Source organism: Brachyistius frenatus, unplaced genomic scaffold (assembly GCF_029030835.1).
Source record: "Brachyistius frenatus isolate BFR_SWC_R1_liver_20210118 unplaced genomic scaffold, ASM2903083v1 Contig_2, whole genome shotgun sequence".
Taxonomy (NCBI): Eukaryota; Metazoa; Chordata; class Actinopteri; family Embiotocidae; genus Brachyistius; species Brachyistius frenatus.
The window spans coordinates 11799447-11822504 of record NW_027210601.1 but is presented as its reverse complement, the minus strand read 5'-3'; the positions used below and the strand labels follow the sequence as shown (position 1 = coordinate 11822504).

The 23058-nt window shown below is 42.6% G+C and overlaps 1 protein-coding gene across 4 annotated transcripts in view; it reads left to right on the top strand.

Annotated features, from left to right (window-relative positions):
* Positions 1 to 23058, top strand: part of fhod3a (formin homology 2 domain containing 3a) — a 57399-nt gene that overhangs the window by 1747 nt on the left and 32594 nt on the right. For all 4 annotated transcript variants that reach the window (XM_069699550.1, XM_069699541.1, XM_069699532.1 and 1 more), the window contains exons 2-3: positions 3808 to 3917; positions 7941 to 8008. In XM_069699550.1, the coding sequence (XP_069555651.1) occupies positions 3808 to 3917; positions 7941 to 8008 (178 nt within the window). The remainder of the gene's footprint in view (positions 1 to 3807; positions 3918 to 7940; positions 8009 to 23058) is intronic.

Sequence of the window (23058 nt, the reverse complement as noted above, 5' to 3'; positions counted from 1 at the left end):
GTTGCAAATTTGCCCGCCAGACTGTCCAGATCTGAGAGTTGGTGCTTCGAGGGCTGGAAGCGTTGGAAAAATTGGAAAACATCGAAACGACTCTGTTTTTGAGTCTTCCCTTTGCTTTTTGAGTTGTCTGTCTTTATTAAAACGGCCTTTCTCTCATTTTATTGCGTGCTCCTCTGTTAGTACAGCCTGCTGTGTTATTATGCTGCGATGGCGGAGGGCTGGCTGCGCTGCATGCAAAGTATAGGTCACTTGTCCCAGAATTCCTGTGGCTGAGGCCTGGATCCCTGCGACACTTTGTTCTCCTCACTTTGGGTGCCGTGGTTTTCCTGACCTCTTCCTCCCATCTTCCCTTCCACCTCTCTGACCACCACCAGTTTGCACGCACACACACACACACACACACACACACACACACACACACACACACACACACACACACGGTTAGAACGGGTTGCCAAGGCTAAATCAGTGTGTTGCTGGTCTGTGTGTGATTTTGGTCCAAACTGCTAAACAACAAAGTTTCCTTTTGATTCTCACACAGGAGAGCATCACTTTCCTCTTCTAGCTTTAAAGTAACCAACTTACAATAGTAATAAAAAGCTCAGCAACGTATGTCCAGTCTTGAATTATGCATTAAGACAAGTCATGTACTGAAAATGATCCATTAGACTTTCATCTTAACGCAGAAGTTTCACCATCACTCCGACAGCTCCGATCTGGCGATGGAAATACTCCTACTCCCTCAGCAGAAACAGTAAAGCCCGCACTTCACAGCTCCACTGTTATTTCATTACCAAAAGGGTCCCATTAAAGCAACATTGGGAGATTTAACGGCCGCGTAGGACACACCCTCTCCCCCGAGCTCTTCAAAGAGCCTGTCATCCTCCGCGGCTCCGATTTTGACACACAAAAAAAAGTCTTCAAAATTTGTCGTCTAAGTTACGTAAGGGGTATCGTTAACTGTCGACCCACCGTGATCGCCAGCGGGCCCGTTGTTGTTTCAACATGGAAGTAATTACACCCCCGACTCTCTCTTTTTTTTTTTTTTCTTTTCTCTACTGCGCTCTTCTGGGAGAATTTGATTAAATGAGTGTAAAGTATACTAGCCACCACTAAGTCTTTCCCTGGCCCCGTCCAGGAGCTTTGAGTCGTGAAGAGCTTGCGGTTCCTTCTTTCGGAGCCACCTCTCTCTCCCGGCCACATGCAGCATGATGTGTTTTGTTATGTTATTACTCCTGTTACCCAGACCAAGTGTTTTAGGAAAGAGACACCCTTCGGGGGCCGAGCTGCTAACATACCGAGTTACACAGCGGGATCGCTTCTTGCTGTTCGAGCAGCATTTGTATGGTTGAGTAAGATGTGAGGATATAGGCGAGCTGCAAAATGCAGCAGGGAGGTGATGGTATTCTTATCTTGGGACGTGTGTGTTCAGACAGAACGGGACATTTTTAAGGAACTAAGGGAAGCCCTGTAACTGAAGTGTTTTTGACAGAAGTTTAGGAGGAAGATTTAAAAACGAATGCTGACTCAAGAAATGCTTTTGTCTTATTACTGCTTTTAAAACCGGGGCAGTGGGACAGGGCAAGATTATCCCCCCCCTCCCCCCTCCACTGTCTCCACCCCCGTCTTGCCTCAATGTGAGATTTACAAAATCTCATGTGCACGCAATTTGTGAATAACAAAGGCATCACACGTGTGTTTAAGAGCTGGTAGAACTGGGGATGGATTGCCCTTCAAATATTTGCACTTGTGTCTTTTTGACTCGTGGATATTTTGAGCCACGCTGGCGGGGATGACAGCGATGCGTTTGGTCCAAAGACGAGGAATCCCTTTGACTTTGCTGATCTCACTGGACTCCTCCTCTTGCACCATTGTGAGGCTAATGTTTGTGGTTTTGAGTGAAATGTTTTCGGTTGTAATCAAATTTCGCACACAAATTCATGCTAACATGCGAAGATGATGAACATGTTGCCATGTGAGAGTTATCAATCAGCACAGCAGGGGGGGAAAAAAAATCCAGTAATTATCTTTTGAGCTTTAATCGCTGCCTTTCGCAAGACTCCTCCCTTCCTTTCTGTGTGTTGTCCACATCGTATAAGTCATTATTAGTCAACCTTAATTCTAACCTTAACCCTGTCACAATTACATGCTGGGCGCTCGTACCACTGATCCTATCTAGCAGCAGCACTGTATGACACTTCCTATCCGTGGTGTACCTGGGAAAATATTGTTGTCAGCATTTTGATTGACCAAAACAATCAGAATTGCAATTACAGATGTGTCAGATAGCTGTGTTGTGGTCATTGGATTAGCTGTTTGGCACAGATTGATCCATGTTGTTTGTGAGGGAGTAAGGGGAAGCAGCTGCACCCAGAGCTTCCTTGTTGGATTATGTTACCTGATTGTTCTGCTTCTTAGTTATTAGAATGAGTGAGAAGTTAAAGTAACTGTAAAAAGTTGAACTTCTTAGACTCTCCTCTGTAATGCTTTGGCCTTGGCAGTGCCCCCCCCCCCCTTTAACTCCAAGCCCCGGTGCAGCACACTCACCCTTGAGCTCCTGTGAGCATGCTGCCTCAGGAGCAGAGTAAATATAGCAAGGTTATATTTATGCTGTGAGTCCATCCGACAGTCAGTCTCTCTGTTTCCGACTAAAAGGGAGGGACAGACAGAGAGCAGCAGCAGGTCTTGTGATCCGCGGTCTGTGTTGTTCACAAAGTGTCGTCAGGCAGCCTGAACGGATGACCGGGGGGCATTTGGCAGCACCACCGCAAGCCGGGCTGGGTTCAACCCAGCGCTACCACAGGGCTGCTAAATGCTGACGCATGACGCTGACCTAATGCACCTATTCATATATCCGCAGCTTTAACAAGAAGTTGCAAAACTCAGAGCGGATTGTAGCAACATAATGATGTATGTTGCTTTTTATGAGTTGTCTCTGGGACGGCTGCTTGCACCTGCTATCAACTTGTGACTGGACTCATAAACATCAATGCCAGTGGTGTGCAGATATATTGCCACGCACCTGGTCTCAAACTCAGCAGGGTCTCCCATTACCCAGCGCAGTGGGTCAATTCTGACGTGGGTCGCTCTGCATCGTTACCTTAGATCACACCATCACAGATGGCATGGGCGCAAGACTGCTCTGTTCTCCAGAAGGGAAAATCGGAATCCTGCATTTGCATAAATGTAAATCATGTTTGTAGGAAGGACTGACTGGTCTCTCCACAAACATACCGAGACTTGAATGTGCTGAAGCTTCATTTTGTACACGATCTAAGTAATATTAAGTGTCATTTCTGACAGCTGGTATTAAAAAGCACTAAAATCTGTCTCTCTTTTTCTATGTCCCATTCTAGTTTTGGTTTCATGTTCTGTAGACTTTATTACTAGTTAATTCTCTTATAAAAGCTTTGTAATGCCACACCGCATATGGTTCTCTCGCCTCTCACAGACCACTGCCCTGTAAACTGGCTTTATTTTACTGGCTTAAATTGTCTTAAAAAAGGGTGTGAAACATGAACAGACATAGTCAAGGGGCATTAGAGAAAGTGAGCCCAGAGACCAAAGCTGTTCCTGTTGGTGTTTCACTATGTACACCGACGATAAGGACATTTCACAGCCCTTTTAATGCACACTGAATGTAGAAATTGCAATTTAAAATAGGGACCACTGTTGTTGTTGTTGTTGTATTTACTGGTTTTTTTTCAGGTCAATTAAAATAAATCCAGCATCCTACTCCTTAGTTTACATCCATTGTAGTCATTAAAACTTTTTTATTAACACAGTTTCTTTCCTACCATCCCACAGCTTGATGACTGCACACTTCAGGTCTCCCACAATGGAACCTATCTGGACCTGGAGTCCTCTCTGGCTGAGCAGAGGGACGAGCTGGAGGGCTTTCAGCAGGATGACACGGGGTGAGACGTACTCACTTTTATAACAAACACGCTCACACACTCGCACTCTCGACCGATCCAAATATATCTCATAAGACAAAGTGACGAGCCACCTTGCACCCTCTCTCCCTCACACACAGAGACACAATTAGACGCCACATTTCGTTACGATAAAACGGGGAGAGTCACAAGCTGCTGGATATGGATTTCTTGGAAGCACAAGTTCACGGAAAGTATGAAGCGCTGTGGAAAGCAGGACAGATGTGCCCTCCCCTCCACAGCCACAGCTCCTCTCTCACTGGATGCTTTTTTTTTTTTTTTTTCAATGATTAATGTTCTGGTCTTCTTTGTAACTCAATTTTACTGTTCAAAAACTTATCAACACAGATGTAGAGGAAACAGCTTGATCACTTTGTAACAGGAACTCTCAAAGCCTCTTAAATCTTAATGTGTTGGTGTCTCTCTTTAGTCATGATGAAGTTACAGATATATGACAATTGTCAAATTTGTATGATAATTTATCCCGCGGTGATATATCGACTTCCAGCCTGATTTCCGTTAAGAGCGTCAGTATGTCAGTGTATTACAGCAAACTTAGCCGGGACGCGCTGTACATGCCATCACATATATCATTTTCCTGGCAGCCCTACCACCCTTTCCCTCTGAAGGGTGTTGTTTTATATCATAGAAGCGTGTTCATTTCTTTTAAATTTTTAGGGGGAAAACTGTTTTCATGTCTTGTCAGATAAGTGACCAGCCTCTGTTATTAAAAACTGAGAGAAACCTAAGTTTGACTGGCCACAACAACCATGATTTAAAGAGAACAATTTGTAAAAGACACAAGTCAGGACTGAAGAGTTATATACAGTGAGCTCGTGAAAGACCAGATGATGTGTATCTGTCATCCATATTTTGTTATTCCATGTTATACACTTTAGTAACATACAATTCCAGCTTGTTAGCATTGTTAGCCTCAATGGCTTCATTTTTCTTACATAAATGTTAACAGACCAATTTAAAAGTTGTACTTTTACCAATTAAACACTGAAAGCTGAAAGCTCTTTATAAGACAAAATCGTCTATGAAAAAAATATCGATAATCCACGCTAGAATTTTGACCCACATGTCGGTGCATCCCTGCAACCCACAATCCGACTGCAACGGTGTGTGCCCCGCAGCTGACCGAGGTTTGTTTTGAAAAAAGTATTGTGTCGCTTTTAACTGTGATCATTTTACATGTAAATACAGCCGAAATCACAGCGCGGTCATCTATAAACCACCGGTACGGTGATTTTGTCATATATAATCAGAATTTCAGCATCAGCTTGGAAATGTCTTGGAGGTGACCGCTGGTTAGCACGTTGCTTACCGGGCTTCATGTCGGTCCTTATTTCTTACGGGTGCTGTTGTCTGAAAACCAAAACGGAAAAATATGTAAACGAGAACCGCTTTATTTGGAGTTTATCTGTATTAGAATATAGTCGACTGCATGTGAGCTCAGGCAGAAGGAGAGAAGCGACCAGATGTGATGGGCTGACACTGTTGCACAGGGATAAACAAGATAGATAATGATAAATAAATATGATCGTCTCCGAAGATAAATAAATGAGCTGTGATGTTAAGCGGTGGGGAAGGGTGGCAGAGACTACAACAGTGTTTTAGTAAGTTATTGTTATTAAAGTCTGACTGACAACGAGACGAAGGACCTGCGGAGGTCCCGACTTCTTCCACTGAGGGTTTCAGACCTCAGTCTCCTCTCAACAGTTGGAGACAACCTTGTTTGTACGGGACATTTTTATTATTCCAGTCCAGTGCATCGCTAAGGTGGACACCCTTGTGTTTATATACACACAGCATGGTCACGTGCTGTTTAGCCCCGAGAAGTACACCGCTAACCGGCTGCATGTGTGTGACGGCCTGTCTTTGTGGAGAGTTGAGGTATGCGGGTCTGTTGGGGACCGGGGGCGGCTGCATGATAAGTGATGGCAGACTCACGCAGCCGAGTTGTTCTCCGGTGATGTTTGTGTGTTTGGGCTTGTTTCCATGTGTGCATTTGTTTGTTTGCCCGTAAGCGTGCGTATCTCTCTTGTGCACTCGGTGACTCGTGCGACAGATGATAGACAGGTGAATAAAGGCTCGTGTGTGTGTGTGTTTCTCTTGGAGAAAGACTATTTATATAGCGTCAAAAAAGAATAAACTATAATTAGACTCAACATCTCGGCCTCACAGCACGTCTTTTATTTCTGCTTTGAAGTCAGTTCGTTTTTGTCTGCTGCTGTAATATCTTGACACCATCTCGGGAACAAATAAAGTCGTAGCTTTGAATTTGGACGAGATCCATCAGCTGCAGCAGTGCTGTCCTGTGCTTATTTCCCTTATCTTACAATAATGCCCTGACTGTATGCATGACAATTAAATCTGCTGGTCACACATGATATAGAGGTATTTTTTTTTATAGCATACGTATATAAGTGAGGGTTACGCTTTCGGGTTTGCACTAAACTGAAACTTCCCTCTTACTGAAAATATCTAGAAGTTTATAAAGAGCACATTGGTGTGAAGTGATTTTCACCCAGAATTTGAGTTCCCACACATGAAGAATGTGTTGTGATTCCAGCTGTGGCAGGACACTGCTCACCACAGTTGACAGTAAACAAAGTCCTCTGGCACCGAGGCTCACTCAGCTTCCACTGAAAAAGAAAGTGAAGACAAAAAAAACTGTGGATTGTGATGTAGATTAATCTCCCTCTGAACCATTGTCACCTGCCTTCCTAACATTCAAAAATATATCATTTTTCTCTGGAATGTATTGAGCTCCATATTGAGGAATATATATAAGTTATTCAAAGAGTATTTTTGAATTGTTTGACCTTAAACACCTTCTTGTCCACACAGACATAAATTTGATGTTGTATGCACGTTTTTCACAACTCAACCTTTCATGACAGCATGCGGCCCAAAGTGCTTCACCTTAAAACAACACACTAAATAAAAACAAATTATAAATACATTTAAAAGTAATTAACAACACTACAAATACATTTTAAAACATGTAAAAATAATACAAATACAGATGACAGAAAATGCAGGACTACAAATTACAACAATAAAATGTGTTAAAAAATCAATAAATTAAATTTTGTGAAATAGAATACACACCAGGAAGAAAAAGAATAATTAAAACTTAAAAACCAAGACGATAAATGTTGCTCCAAATTTAAAGGCAGATCAAGAAAGTTTGCCATTTTGATATCCAGAGGGAGTGAGTTCAGTTTCATTTGAAACCGTTACTTTGACTCTCATTCTCACACAATAGGTTATCAAAAAAGTATGATAAATGAGTTTGTTCTATCGGCATCGCAACAGACTGTGTTCACATGTTGCTCTATTTCCCAGCAAAGCTGATAACGCAGCCTAAAAGACGGATAAGAGGCCGGCTGCGCTCTTGTTTGTTTGTTTTCCTTCCTGCACGTTATGCATACTCCAGCATGTAGGCTATCAGAGCAGTGCTTTCCTTGCTCCTGGAGTATGATATCAATGTGTTAGTGATTGAAATCACTGATTAGCTGGAGGATAACATCTCAGGATAGGAAAGAGAGTTTGAGTTGCCCTCAAAATGCCATCGTGCTTTACCTTGATGTTTACTCTGTGTTTTCGCCCCATAAATGTGATGTTGTGCGAGTGTGTGCTCATCGGCACGGTGGCATGTGGAGGTGCAGAATGAGTGTGTTGTGTCTGCTGTCTGTCCTCGGGGCTGTGATGTGTATCAGTATAGGGGTACAAAATTAATGCACGATTGTGCGCACCATTCCCATCATACCAACTGTTTTGTAGGACAGAAAAACATCCTTGCTTCATGTTTTGCCTCCTTGAAACAAGTACAAAAAATGTTTCAAACAAAACCGTGCAGAGAACATTACACTTCATTACAGAAGTAAAACAAGTTAATTACATTTGACTGTAAGTACAAAATCGTCTTCAGTAATGTGATTTTTAATTTAAAAATAATGATGTGTCTTTCTTTGTCGCTCCACTCTCTCTCAGGTCCAGAGGGAAGAAGCACAGTGTTATTTTACGGACCCAGCTGACTGTCCGTGTACATGCCTGCATCGGTGAGTACTGCGTGACTTGTTCATGGATGTGTTTAACACACGTTTCTCCCTGGACATGCGCTGTCAGACCCATCAGCAGGGCGGACTAGCACGTTGCACCACACGTTTAGATGGCTGTCGTGGTTCAGGTCAGACCTCAGACCTCCCACCCAGAAGCAGATTTGATTGGTGTGTGAAATTTCTCTAAATTTAACGTAGTTATTTCATCGTGTCAACGGTTGTGTTAAATGTGTGGTGGGAGCTTTTACATGCCGAGAGAGAGGAGTGGCTGAGAAGTGATTTAGGTGCGTATGTGTTATCGATGATAACGTGATGGTGAAGAGGAGAAGGGAGAAAAGACAAAGCGAAAGGAGGTGTGAGTCTCACTGAATGTTCGAGGGTGGCAAAAATGAAGATAGCGGGGGGAAAAAAATCAAAAACACGTTAAGAGTTTGGAGGTTACACTTTTTTTTATCATGGTGTTGTGCTGCCTTCAAATTAAAACTCGAGCTCGCGGTTATGACACAGGAAGTATGACGTGTTGTATGCGTGTTCAAGTGGTTAAGTCGGCGTAGATGGCGTCTAGAAGCCATAGAGGCTAGCAGTTTAGCAAGCTAACAGGCGGCAACATAATGCAGGAGATGCAAAAGGCATACTGACAGAGGGAAAAGATGATGTGGATGGGAAAACACTGATGTTTTCCTCACACATTATTAAATCATTAAGACAAACTTTAAAATCTAAAAACTATATTATGGATAAATTATGTGTTTTTATCTCTATTTGATGACCATGTTGGATAAAGATGTAACTTGGGCGGCTGTGGCTCAGATGGTGTCGTGGTTTGATCCCTGCTTCCTCTGGTCCACATGCTGAAGACACTGAACCCCAAGTTGCTCCTGATGGCAGGCGAGCCCTTTGCATCGCAGCTCTGCTGCCAGTGAGTGAGTGAGTGAGTGAGTGAGTGAGTGAGTGTGTGTGTGTGTGTGTGTGTGTGTGTGTGTGTGTGTGTGTGTGTGTGTGTGTGTGTGTGTGTGTGTGTGTGTGTGTGTGTGCGCACGTGCACGTGTGAATGGGATGCAGTGTAAAGCCCTTTGAGAATGCGAAGGTGATAAATCTCTTTCTAATGCAGACCATTTACCATAACTTGTTTTACAATGAAAACAGAGACTAGAAAATCATCCATGTTGGCCTCGTATGTCACTGGTCCCTCAGCCAATAACATCCTGTCAATAAACGTATATCGCACCCAAATTTCAACTCCAGCTTAACCCAACTAATGTAACCCAACTAGTGTCAGGTGCTGCTCATCCCAAATTGTATTTATTTATTCGTGTGTGTGTGTGTGTGTGTGTGTGTGTGTGTGTGTGTGTGTGTGTGTGTGTGTGTGTGTGTGTGTGTGTGTGTGTGTGTGTGTGTGTGTGTGTGTGTGTGTGTGTGTGTGTGTGTGTGTGTGTGTGTGCGTGCGTGTGCGTGCGTGCGTGCGTATTTAGTCATTGGTCTTACTTTTTCTAAAAAAAATATTTGTATCTAACTTATTTTTATTGTATCGGTATTTGTAATTTGTTCTTATTGTGTGCACCTTTTTCCTAACTGTGTTTCTATGCTGCTCTCACTACTAAATTTCCCCACTGTGGGATAAATAAAGTCTTATCTCATCTTATCTGCTCGGTCGGACGTCCGTAAGCAGACCTCTTTCTCAGTGGGTGTAATCACTCGCCAGCTGACTGAGCTACTGTAGAGTCATTTTCCCTGACAGAATTTTCCAGATGGTCTTTTTGAGCTCATCATTGATAATTCTTTACTGTGTGATTTGATGTTTTTTGGGGGGGATTTTCTCTTCTGCTGCAGCAGAACATAGTTGGACTTGAAAGCAACATTAAGGCTACAAAGAACCTGCGATTCAACTCTCGCTGTAGAAACTGTTCAACAGACATTAAACATGAATGCGTTAAACATGTATTGTCTAAGATAACCCTGTCTTATATTCAGGCTAATTCAGTATCTTTTCTCTCGAGACATGTAGAGAAAACCCTGTTGTTATATTCATTAAAATCACCTCACTTTTTCATACTATACTTCCTCTGGGTGTGTGTGTGTGTGTGTGTGTGTGTGTGTGTGTGTGTCTCACTCCTCTCCTCCATGACTTGTCTACACGGTCAACATTCTCCATGCCAGTGATAGCAGTGCTAAATCTGGATCCCAGATTCAGTGCCTTTGATTGGTCGAGAGGAACGTGATGAGGTGAAAGGTCACTCTGAGTCGGGCTCAGGTTGTTAAAGAGAGGAAATGTGCACGTACAGAAAAAGCATCTGTTATTATAGTCACGGTGTATTTATTTTACATAACTCAAATAACAGGGGTGCAATAAAAAAAAAAAACATCCCAAATAGTTCATTAATAATAAGAAGTTGATTTGCAACAGGATCTCAGCCCAGTTGCAGATTTTAATACATTTAATAATCGATGAAAGCACATTAATAGATATTAGATGACTTGTTAAGGGATATTTTGCAGTAAATCTCAGGGACAGGATCCCTAAACCTGCTCCATATTTCCCACCTCCAGTAGATTATGATGGACATATGGCTCATCTCTTCTCAAGAATGAGGACTCTCTTAAGTCCCAGGGTCGGGGAGGGCGTTTGAACCAGATGTGCTCTGCTGTGACGGGGATGAGAACTGACCCGTGTCTGCAGCCACCTGCTGAAAACATGCGGGGGATATACTGTACATGCACACGCAGCAGAACACGCTGGTGAATGGAGTGGTGGAAGCTAAATCTTTCTCTCCTGCCCATGCACATGTAGTACACACAAGCTCTGATGAGGAATCTTCCCATGGTTTGGAGAAAACCAGCGCTGGGCTATATTTGCTTGTCCCTTTCAGTGTAATATGAAAAACAGCTTCTTATTAAACAAAAAAGTGCATCATCACCATGTGATACATTTCCCTTTTGAAGAGCCTGGGTGAAGCTTTGACCAGCCCCGAGGCTTGATGATAGAGTTCGCTCACTTTATTGACCGCAATCCAGATTTCATTCAGCGTGGCACAGATGCTGGGCAACAACCGAATCTTCACTGTAGCTCATGTTCTGAAGTGGCAGTGTGCAATTCAGCTGCATTAAACAGACTTATAATCAGAGCGGTCCATTCACTTTAGATATCCACCGGCTGTCCCTCCCCTCCCCCCCTCCCTCTGAGTGTCACTTCAGCTGTTCACTCATCTACTCATTTAATGTCCTCTAATCCCTCGGGGCCTTGACCTTCAAATCGCCTGAGTGGTGGTCAGTAGCGGTCCACTAAATGAAAAGTCTTCCGCATTCAAGCGTGCAGATGGCTTGCAGAATTAAAGTGTGACTCACAAGTAGTCGGAATGTGTGTTATCTGTTTAAATTAAGCATATGGATATCTGTAATGTTTCATGATTAAAAAGCAGGAAGGGATCAATTCCTCAGATTCTCCCTAATCTCACTGCCTTCCTCAGCTTTCAGGTTTGATTGGCAAAGATTGCATTAAGGTCAAATGTTACGGCGATCTTAGGGTTTGCGACCTCCTTCGGTCATCCATTGAACTACTTTCAAGGCCGCGAGGGTGAGAAAAACGAGCATGACCATGAGAAACGCAGCTCTCCTGGGCATTTCTTGGCACCGCTGCGGAAAGATCTAATTACCTGCAGGTTTGCCAACGTGGGATTAAAGAAGCTCTGTGATGCGTGTGTGTTTGTGTTTGTGTGTGTGTGTGTGTGTGTGTGTGTGTGTGTGTTTGTGTGCATGAGTGAGGCTGAGACAGCGTTTGTCAATTAATGAATTTTTCTGTTGTTTATGAAACAGGAGAACACATTGACATGGTCAGCAAAGCAGCGACTTTGACTGCTGGTGCAAGCGCTGCTCTCCAAGTAATGTGTGTGCACTGGAAACGCCCTTTAGTGATCTTTCTCAACACTAACTGCCCAAACACCAGTGGGAAATCAAGTTTTATCTCTTTTTTATGCACGTTGGGTGTCCTCTTGCTTTATTATCAAGCTGTTGTCTAATCTTCGTGCCTATTTCCTCCCTACCTCTTTGTGTCGCGTTCATTTTGTCCTCAAATTTCCACTCTTGTGCCCTTTTTTTCCGCCAGATTTGCACCTCTTCTCTCCGTTGACCTCAGTCCCATCAGAATGCCATTCAGAAGCTCTTGTTTAAGGGTTAATCTTAGCCGTCTCTGTTGCGGTAAGGTTGTTGTGGATCGTGATTAATGGGTGCAGAGAGGTGGCTCAGGGGGTGGGGGAGAAGTGGAGGTGTTATCTTTAGAAATTGTTGACAGCACAGACACGTGAGGAAGGCAGCACAGCGCCCAACCTCTTCTAACGAAATGTGAGAGTAACGTTAAAGAAATAAAAGTTACAGTAAAACGTGAACTTTTCCTTTTGTTGTGCTGCTATTTGATTTTTTTTTCCTTAAGACTGCATTAAGCAAAAGTTTGATGCAGCGACTGGAAGTCTATAACCCAGCAAGCAGCATCAGTGGCACCCAGAGACATCATTGCTCATTACATCCCACAGTATTCAAGTGCCAAAACAATTATTATAATCGTGTGATGTGAATTAGTGCATTGTTTTTATGTAGCCGTGTAATGTGTGTCTAGACGTGTCATAGTGAGTGCAATAGTGGAACTAAGTTAACAGGCCCCCAACATGGGGAAGGTTTTCACAAAGACTGGAATTATAACATTTAGTTTTTAGTTTTTTATTGCTATTTTGAAATGTATCTGAGTAAATATGCTATTACTGTTGGATGAATTGTTTTTGATAACCCCATTCTGTCCCTCTGTCCCCTCCCTGAAAGATGCTAATGGATTAGCCCACTCCTGCAGACTAGTGGACAACAGCATTTGTCTCCAATGGCAGTAGTACCTGTTGATGCTGATTGGAAAGACTGAGTCAAACTTTGAGGCAATAAAAACAAAATATGACTGCCAAAAGGGAAAAAAATATATATATATATATATATATATCACAGGGAAAGCATCTAAAACCAAAGTTGTTGCCCTCTCAGCCTTGTAACAGTGATTCAGAATGTTTCAGTGTTGGTATGTAACATGGCTAGTTCGCTAATATTTCTATCTGCCCCTATATTTACATTTATTGCGACCTCTAGTGGCCGGTATAATTATGACTAGAGCAAAGGAGGATGTCATTTGAATGGCTTCACCTAGATTGTAGTTATTTATATGGCCACTAGAGGTCACTTAACTTTAAAACGTAGGTAGGTAGTTACTTTATTAATCCCGGAGGGGAAAATTTTTCGCTACAGCAGCATACAGAAGCAATAAGATAATAATAGAATAATAGAAAAGCAATAAAATAGCAGCTATTTTCAAAGCATCAATGTATCAAAGCAGACGTAACTTTGAGTCGTAATCAGCTAGTTGCACAATACATCTATGGGGTTGGGTTTTTTGGTGGAAAGTCTCACCTATTTTGTCATTTAGGTTTCAGGATGTGCTGGTCTTATAGAGTAGACTGAAAACACTCATATATATGCCTTTTTGGGACTCATTGGAAATGGACCTGTTCTGTTGCTTCGGTACGAGGACGTGTTATAATAGTTACCCTGCTGATAAATGAAGCAGCATTCAGTTTGAGAAATAACTGAATCAGCTGCAGCGCCATCATGTTCAAATTCTCATGTTACTGACGATGTCAAGACAAGCTTAGCAAGCAGGAATCATTTGGATTTGTTGGATCGTTAATAACTTTAAGATGCCAAAGTCATAAGTTTTGAAACTTGATTTGTTTTTCAGCCTGTTTTTGTTGATGGAAATAAGCTTTGCCTTTGGGGCCCAGATTGTTATCTCAAACCCATATACGCTACATTACAATTATATAATCAATGAGCATGGCCACAATCTGTATATTTAACAGAAATATGAAAAATGTTTGTGGAAAGCTGACAGACGAACCCATAGTGAAGTGTCCAAAATGGAACGTTTTTATCCACTTGGGAGCATGAATGTGTTCAGTAAAAGATAAAACCACATATAAAGCTTCACTGTCTGAGTGTAAACTGTAATTTTGTCATTTGTATAGCGATTAAACTGCAGGTTACTCAGCGGAGTGTTTTTATATTCCCAAAGCTTTTGTTTCCCATGCGGCCTCATTTCCCAGCCCCTCTACTGAAGTGAAAGGACGTGCAATAATTCAAGTGATCAAATACAGAGAAGGGTATGATATCTGACAGGTAAAGCTCTCTGTAATGAGTCCTACAGCAGGTGAAACAAAAGAGTCAGAGTGCAGAACAAAAGACCTTGCATGTGTTTTGGAGCCCGTTCAATCTCTTTGGCACTGAGCTCTGGAATTTAGCCCCCCACTTCCAAAAAAAAAAGACTTGGCTTCTATACTCTTGGATTTCTGCGCCCCAATTATCCGTCTCTAATCACCCCCTGCAGTATTGTAAAGGAGAGGTGGGGGCCAGAGGGTGAGGTGGAGAGAGGTTTGACTTGCTTTGATTTTCCCTGCTTGTGCTGTTACATAACAAATTAGCAGCTTGTCGAAAATTTGGAGTCGAAGGTTGTGTTGCGTCTGTCTGCCTCGTTTCTTTGTCTATCCTTAACTTCCCCGTTCAGCACAGGATCCTCCGCTTCCCGAACGTGCCTGTTGCCGCACCACTTCACTCATTTCAGTCCCAGTTTTATGTTTTTATCCTTCTTACATTGGATAAAAAAAAAAAAAATTGATAATAGGCCAGCAGGCAACATCAAGGATTTATAGTGACTGTATTTAAACACAGTAAAGAGATATTTGGAGGATTTGATGGCATCAGTGAGAGTTACGCAAATCAAAATCTTTGCAAATATGAGCTTACTGACAGGGTGGTCCCGAGTGAGGGAGGAGTAGTCACTGCTCAGCGTGGCTTTGCTGACGGGGCTGCAGTGGCAGTGACAGCAGTCTGGCTTTAAGATGCTGCAGAAAGAGACGAGTACAGCTGGTTCGAACAGCAATTTACTGTGGCGGTGTCCCCCTGCTGCGGGAGATAAGGCCTGGTAATGGCAGGGTGTGACAGGGAGATAATACTTGGTAATGGGTAAGCTGGGACGGGGGCAGTGGAGTAGTCGGACATCTGTGGCTGTGCGGTTGTCAGACTCCAGACTTGCTGCCCTCTAATGTGTGTGCTACCAACATGCCCGAACTACTTTTTAATCTGGCATCATGTTGTACTTTACTCTACATTGTCCATTTGCCCCCATTAATGTTTCTCAGCATCTCTATTGAAACAGCTGCCACTCCTGTTGTTTAACCCTGCTGGCCTGCATGCTCTGATCATCTATATTTACCCAGCTCAGCTTCATCGGGACTCTTTGTTCGTGACTCTCACCTGTGGCTTGGGCTCAGAGTTTGGCCTCGTGATCCTTCTGCTGACTTCTGAGTCAACAGGGATATTTTGCTGTGCTTGTGAATTGTTTGCATGGTGTTTGACAGGTTTAAACCTGTCACTCAGTCTGTTTTATCTGTGCGTAGCCACGATACCATCCATGCAAATGTGTGTATATTCTTCAAAACACCAAACAGCCTTCCCTCTTTTTTATCTGCGTTTCATAGAGAAATAGAAGGACTGAGAAAATAACTCAAATAGTTTCCCTTCTACCCTCACCAGCAGCTGAGACCCTGAGGAGCGCCCACATGAGTCATGCTTTAGTGACTGCTGTGGGAGATGGAGAGATGGAGCCGATGAGGCATCAGGGAAGGAGGTGCAGAAGTGCTGGAAGAACTTTACGGCAGCAACTGCTGCAGAAGAGATCGTAACATGCTTCTATCCTGTAGCTGCTCTCTTTTCCCGTTATGCTTTTTTTTTTTTTATTGTCTCAAACTGTAAATAACAGACTGGACTTTTTTACAATGCAGTTGTAGATTATGCTGCGTACATTTCTTTAACTGGAACCTCTGGAATTGCTGAATTTACCAACCTGGTATCACGTGTAATACATGAGTCCACTGGAAGGTACTGTGTCGATTTTTAAAAAAAAGATCATGGTTTGGGTTAAATGTGACACCGTCGCAGTTGGGGGCTGGGAAAGATCAGGGTTTGGGTTCAAATAAGACATTTTATGTAATCAATGTAACGTACGTCACTGAAATTATCCAAATATCTCATAAGGATTGGCATTTACTATATGATAATCACTGGACTATTCGACTATTAATCAACTATTAACCCCCCATCCCGGGTGCCTTACCGCCACCGTCTGACAGGACTAACGTATTACAACCCGGCGCCGGTGAAGGCAGGGAAAGAAGAAAGGACGATAGTTGCATTTACTATTTGATTGTTTTATCTTTGAATATTTGAAAACCACGACCCATTCCTAATACCTTCCATCCTGTGCACAACTTACTTTCATTACTTTAAAGAAATCCACACCATCTTTTGCTTACTTATGGACTCGAACACTGGTGGAAGTCCTGTGTTTGTTCCAACCATCCTCTTCTCCACTCTGGCTTTATCACTCTTTGTCACATGACCTCCTTCTTCGAACCTGTTCATACATGCGTGTACTTTTCACGCCTAAGTGAGGCTAAACGTGACAGACATGACATCCTCTAGTGGACTGACAGATGTATTACATCCTGGGAGTTAATCTCTGACTGGGATTTTCATGTATATCTGCAGGCAGGGAAACCGAAGGGTAGGGCCTGGTACCAAACTTCAGTACTTTTGCGGCACAGACCGAATTGGTTCGGTAGTATCTAGCATCGGAAAATTTCAAAACACATATCTTATGTTCCATTTATACAGGACTAAATCTCATTGTGTCAGTGAGCCACAGCAGTATGTGGCCTCAGCTCAGGCGGCCCGTCCATGTAGATAAAATCACTCGGTTTTATCTGATGTAGCTGAAATCTTACATTAGAAAAGCTTATTTCACTCTTTTCAAGCTAATTTTTGGCCACGCACCCATCTGAATTGTGTATGCTGCAGTAACTAGAGGCTTCACTACGCGCAGCCGACAAGCTAGCGTTTGCAAATGGCCTATGAGGAATTAATGAGACATCTGTAAATTGTAGCGTCAAGCGATTGGCATTTCGGGGACATTTGTTAATTGCAGATACAGAAAACAACCCGGGTTACTCTCTCCCCCTATAAAAAAATACATAAAAACGTATACATTTTTAGATTTAAAAAAAAATATATATATATATATACATTATAATGTGAAATGTAATTTTTTTCTTCCTAAAATGGATTTTATGTAATTTTGGTAATTCAAAAAGTACTGGTATTGAAGTCAAGATATTGGTATTTATTCAAAATTTGTGAGCAATGCCCAGCCCTATTGCAGAGCAACTGTTCTAAACAAAGCTATTTCTTTTCTGTTGCAGAAAGCCAGCTGATAACAACTAAACCCGCTGCGCTGCTTAAAACTCAGCTGTTAGGCAGCACATTTCCATAATATACGGGAAAACTGCGATTATTTATAGCTTTTATGGTTTTGCTGTGTAATCCAGTTGTGCTTTTCAGCTGTGCGTCTCTTTTGTCGCTCTATTGATCCGTCACTGGTGTGGTGGGTCCGGTCCATATGTTACAGCGCTGTGCTTTCCGTGGATGTGGCAGGGTTTTCCCAGGGCTCCAGTTATGCTGACAAACATGAGAGGCTCAACTGTTGCGCCTTGGCACAACTCACTGCTGTTTGGGGTTTGCTCTCCCAAGCCTCAGTGGGCTTACTGGAAGAAAGTAAGAAATATATCACTGCACATGTGTGTGTGCGTGGCTGCACACCCACTCACTCTGAGTGTTATGTCTGGGCTTGTTCATATATGCACCCGAGTGTGCCTGAACAAACCTCAGGCTGGTCTGTTTTAATCATTTTGAAACTATTACATAATGCTATAAAACATTACAATTACCACAAGCTAAACATCCAGAACACACACTGGAGAATCTGCGGGCTTGGCCTCTTTTGCAGCCATGGGGTTTGAGAGATGATGGGTTTAGGGGATGTGTGGAGAGAGACCGGGAGAAGGATGATTTCCAGGGAAATGGTAAATCACTTAGGAAGGAGAGCACAAGGGAAAAACAAAGCAAGTAGGAAATGCACCTGCCAGACAGCAGAAGCAGCAGGCCAAGCTGCTTTGAATGTTACGTCACAGCTCGGCGGTCTGCTGACTTACAGGTGAGGAGAGTGAAGGCAGAGAAAAGTAATGCCAAGGCTGCTTTTGTTTCTTCTTTGGCTTAATATAGAGAATAAATTGTCTGTCTCAATATCAGTCCATAACACGCTTTCAGTAGTATTCAGTCGTTTTCTGTAGGTTAGATTCCCAGAGCTTGTTTTGGATCAACACAAACTCTCTCTATCACACAATACTGTACACACAAGCTCTTGGCCAAAACAAACAGAGACTAAATTATTTCAGAAAGTACATAGAAGGTCTGATATGGTCTCTTCTGTCGGCTGTTAGGGACACACAATGTGCATAAACAGAGGGGAGGAGTTTAGTAACAGGCAAGTGTGCTATGAGTCACAGCAAGATTTTAGTCACCTAATCCACCCATGAAGCAGCACATATCCTCCCGTATCCTCTGTTTGCTTGCTCTGCCTGCTGGTAGTCCTGCTCTGGTTTCAACCTCGTTTTTTTTATACTGTGTTTGTCTTTCTCACTCTCTTTCATGTCTGTCTTTGTCCACGTATTGTTTTCTATAGACTCAGTCCAGACAGTCTATTTGTGTGGCCGTTTTCAAGAACTCTGACAGAGTGCATTTTCAAAGCCAATAAAAGAGTAGTTAGACATTTAAAACACCTTTAAATGATCAATTGGGTTTTCAGCTTAGCACTATATAATCATCAGTGGACATGTGCTGGTCTGCCATGTTTTCAGTCCTACCTCTGACACACACTGTCCTTGCACATGCTCAGCTGGTCCTCTCAATAACAATGACACCAGCAGTGAGAGAGAGAGAGAGAGAGAGAGAGAGAGAGAGAGAGAGAGAGAGAAGAGAGAGAGAATGAATGCAAAAGGAGGTGGGGGGAAGAGAGAGAGGGAAAACACTGGGCACTTGTTTCACATGTGCACATTTCTATGTGGGATCTAACACAGCAATATTTCCCACAAGCAGCTTTTGTGTCTGGCTGCAAAAAGAAAAAAATCAGCTGCATGCAACATCCGGGCAAAAGTTGAATTTAGTGTTAAACAGCAAACAGAAAGGTGTTTATAGAAAGCAGAGTTCGGCCTTTTAACAACAGGTGCACTGTCAAATGGAGAAGATAAACTACTAGGAAATTAAATGTTGGTGTCTATAATGAGTATTAATGAGTTGTCCTTGTGCCTGTGGGTCTGTGTTAGTAAATATAGAGCCATTTTGTTGCTGCGTGCTAGGCTCCGTCTTGTCTATTAGAAGAGCTGGGTGTATTTGTGTTTGTGTTGCGAGTAACTATTTATGTGCGAGAATATTTTGGACTAATTCAGAGGCGCCAGGGGCATGTGAAGGGCACAGTCTGGTCTTGCAGTGTGTGTGTGTGTGTATGTGTGTATTTTTATATGTTTGCATGTGTTTATGGGACAGTAGGTTTCCTTCCTGAAGACATCTGCTTTTTCAGCTTCTTTCACAGCTGATGTCCTTCATCACAGTTCAAGGTTGCGGTCCGGAGACAGTGCACGTATAAGATCCTGCCTTGTTTGCACTGTGTTAACTATAAAATACAGCCGCCATTTGTTTTCTCCAAGATGGATTTATGGGAACCAAATGAGTTTGTTTTCATTTACTCACAAGTGTTTCCATCCACGGTGCTTCTGCGTCGCGTCCTCTCTCGTTGTGTCTGCCTGTTGATGTTTTTGTTACCGTTGAGCCCTCGTCACTGTCGCGGTTCGTCGCTTTTCTTTCCCAACCTTTGGAGGTCTCACTCTCTCTCTCTCTCTCTCACACACACACACACACACACACACACACACACACACACACACACACACACACACACACACACACACACACACACACACACACACACACACACACACACACACACACACACACACACACACTCGGAGCTCACGGAGCCTCGATCGTCATTCATACCATCAGCAGCCTCCAGTGTGGGCCAAGACCAACAGAGAAAAAATAGACAGTCGCAAAATAACCAAGTTGTCCTCTGCAGTCTGACCTTTGCTGCCTGCCAACTTTTCCTTTTCACTTCACTCGACATGAGAATGAAATCATGCATTATTGTCCAAATATCAATTTGTGGCAGATTGATGGAGTATTTATTCTTTTATGCCACTCCACAGATGTGTGCATACATGCAGGATCTACCACCCAGATATGCCTTTGCACATGTGCACTGACACAAAATGCTGAGAAGCTTGCAGGAACAAAAAGCGGTGTTAAGAGTTATATTTTCACTCTCGTACAGCAACTGCCTTTAGTCTTGGATTGTGAAAGGAAACTGCTTGTGGTGTCATTTAAGATATAAAAAAAAAAAAAACGACCAAATTACTTATTGAATAAAGTTAAATTTAGTCTATTTGTTAATTACAATGTTTGTTAATGTTTTAAATATAGAAAATAAATAAAATGCATAAAATTAAACATAAGAAAAAACATTAATAATATAGAATAAAGCAATATGCATTTTAAGGCCTGGAAGTGCAAAGTGCAGGCAAGTGCAGGAGAGCTTCATGAGTAGCTTGTTAAAGGATGAAGTAAAGAGATATGTTTTAAGCCTTATTTAAAAGGTTTTACTGAGCAGCTTCCCTGAGATCTGCAGGTTGTTTGTTCCACGGCTTTGGAGCAGAACTGACCATCCTTGACTCAATGTAAAGTCGACCAGGCAGCACAGACACACAGTGCACTGCTTGACCTGAACAGAGATTGAACTCAGTATCTGGGGTTGTTACAGTATGCTTGAAACCCAACACTCCTATATTTAGCACGATACCAGCGCAGAGAAGGAAAGACTTCCTGGGATTAAATGAAGCTCTCCAGCGTGCCTTTACGCCTCATCCTCCTCTCACTTGTTCATTTGAGATCCCACTGAAGACCCAGTTTGAAAGCCAGCTGACTGATTGGCCCAGACAGCAGCGTGGTTTTTTTTTTTTTTTTTTTTTTTTTTTTTTTTTTTTTAAGGGGTGCAATGAAATCCTCCAGAAACATGAGTCAGCGGTTATAAGTGGGCTTAAATGCAGCTCTGTACCAGCTGTGATCCACCCCTCTCCTTTCCTGACCAACAGACAGTCGTACCATCCTGAAAAATATGACCCTTGGTTGTCCTCAGTGCGTGCTTCTCTGTAAATATCCCATGGTAAATTCAATTCTTAATTATGCTCAACATCCATGACTGTAAAAGGATTAGAAGCAGGAAATTATGAAGCACATTGTTTTATTTCTTGGGTAAAAAAAACAAAATAGGAATGTTTTGATCTGTGATGTCAAGTTTTGAAAATGTTTGTGGAGGTTTACCCATCAAATTTATGAAAAATGGACGTAGTGTCTTGGAGAGGTGATTAAGCTCTATCTAAAAATCTATAATTGCAGAGCTGAACAACTTTGATATGCATTTCTGTGATGAATTCATTGCTGTGTTTCTAAATGACATAATTCCCTTAGTGCACTAACAAATACTGCTCTTCCATGTTAGGACTCTTGTGTAGTGCAGCAATTTTGCTGTTTATTCGACAGTGTAAAAGCGCTTCTGTACTCAAAAGGAAGAATGTCAGTGAACAAGTATGTCCGTTGGAACACAGCACGTCTACATTTGTTTGTGTGTCAGCTGCACATTTCTTTTAATCCGATAATACCCGATTTCTGACCAGCGGAAACAAGCTGTGAGGACAACACTGACATATTTAGTTAGCATACATTGCATCCAGCAGACAGGAACAATATGTCAATATTGTTTTGGAGTTGTGTCTCTCACTGCCTGATGACCATATGCCCGATATTCTGTCTGCTTTCAGCTGTTGAGCACTTCCTGAGGAGAATATCTGCTTCTGTAGCTGCTACAAAACTGTAATGTTCACTAACTAGTCGCTAACTTTTTTTGTTTATTGTTTTGGTGCTGGGCCGATAGCTCAGTGCGATTTTAGAGCTTTTGAACTAAAACAAATCTGCTTGCTGTGTTAAAAACAATGCCACGAGAGTGGTGAGTGTTGTGGGCTGGAAAACTACAACCGTGAGTCACCAATAGAGTTAACGCTCATAAATGACATTGAAATGCTCATATCGTGAATACCAAACAGATTCTTAAGATTGTCTTTATTTCTGTCTTAACTAGGTCGCATTTAAGAAACATCTGCTGAGCTGGCTGCCTATTGTTAAGTCTGAGGATTAAGCATACTGTAGTAGTAGTAGTAGATTGTTGACACCCTTTGTTAAGGCCAGCTAAGCAGAATTAGACTCTAGTCACTTGGGAACTGTCTGATTTTGGTGCCACAAGTGCATCAAAACTCAGTGCTGTTCTGAGTGTAACTGCGGCGGTTTAAGCCGAGTGTAGCCTGAGTTGGCCTGTGTGTTTTTCTGTTTGGAGATGTGTAGATGGTGCAGTAACTGTTGAGGGATTAGTCAAAGCTGAAGGGTCACAGCACTAATCTCATTATGGCAGGAAGAGATGGAGGGATTTGACCACTCCTGAACAACAGAGCGCCTGCATGGCCACCGGGGGAATCCCTGTTTCACTGCAGAGGACACTCCCACATGCACACGTGGGACGGTGCACAAATGGGCATTAGCACATAGTTATTAGGGCCCGAGCACCGATGGTGCGAAAGCCCTATTGTTATCCAAGTGATTATTATGATTCTCCGTAAACAGCTGCATTTTTGGCGGCTTTATCATACTCAAAAACTCATGAAAGTTGGTACACCCTTCTCTACCGGCAAAAAAAAAATCGTATTTTAGTGGAGTCGTGGCCAAATGGCTCGCGAGCGCCCCCTAAACAGATGCCCCGGTGGCTACATTTACCAACATACACAAAATTCGGTGAACATGTGTATCACACCGAGATGTACAAAAAAGTTACATTGCACCATTACGTCAACTCAACAGGAAGTTTGCCATTTTGAACATTTTGTCACAAAAGTGACCCAAAAGTCATGCTATGGCAT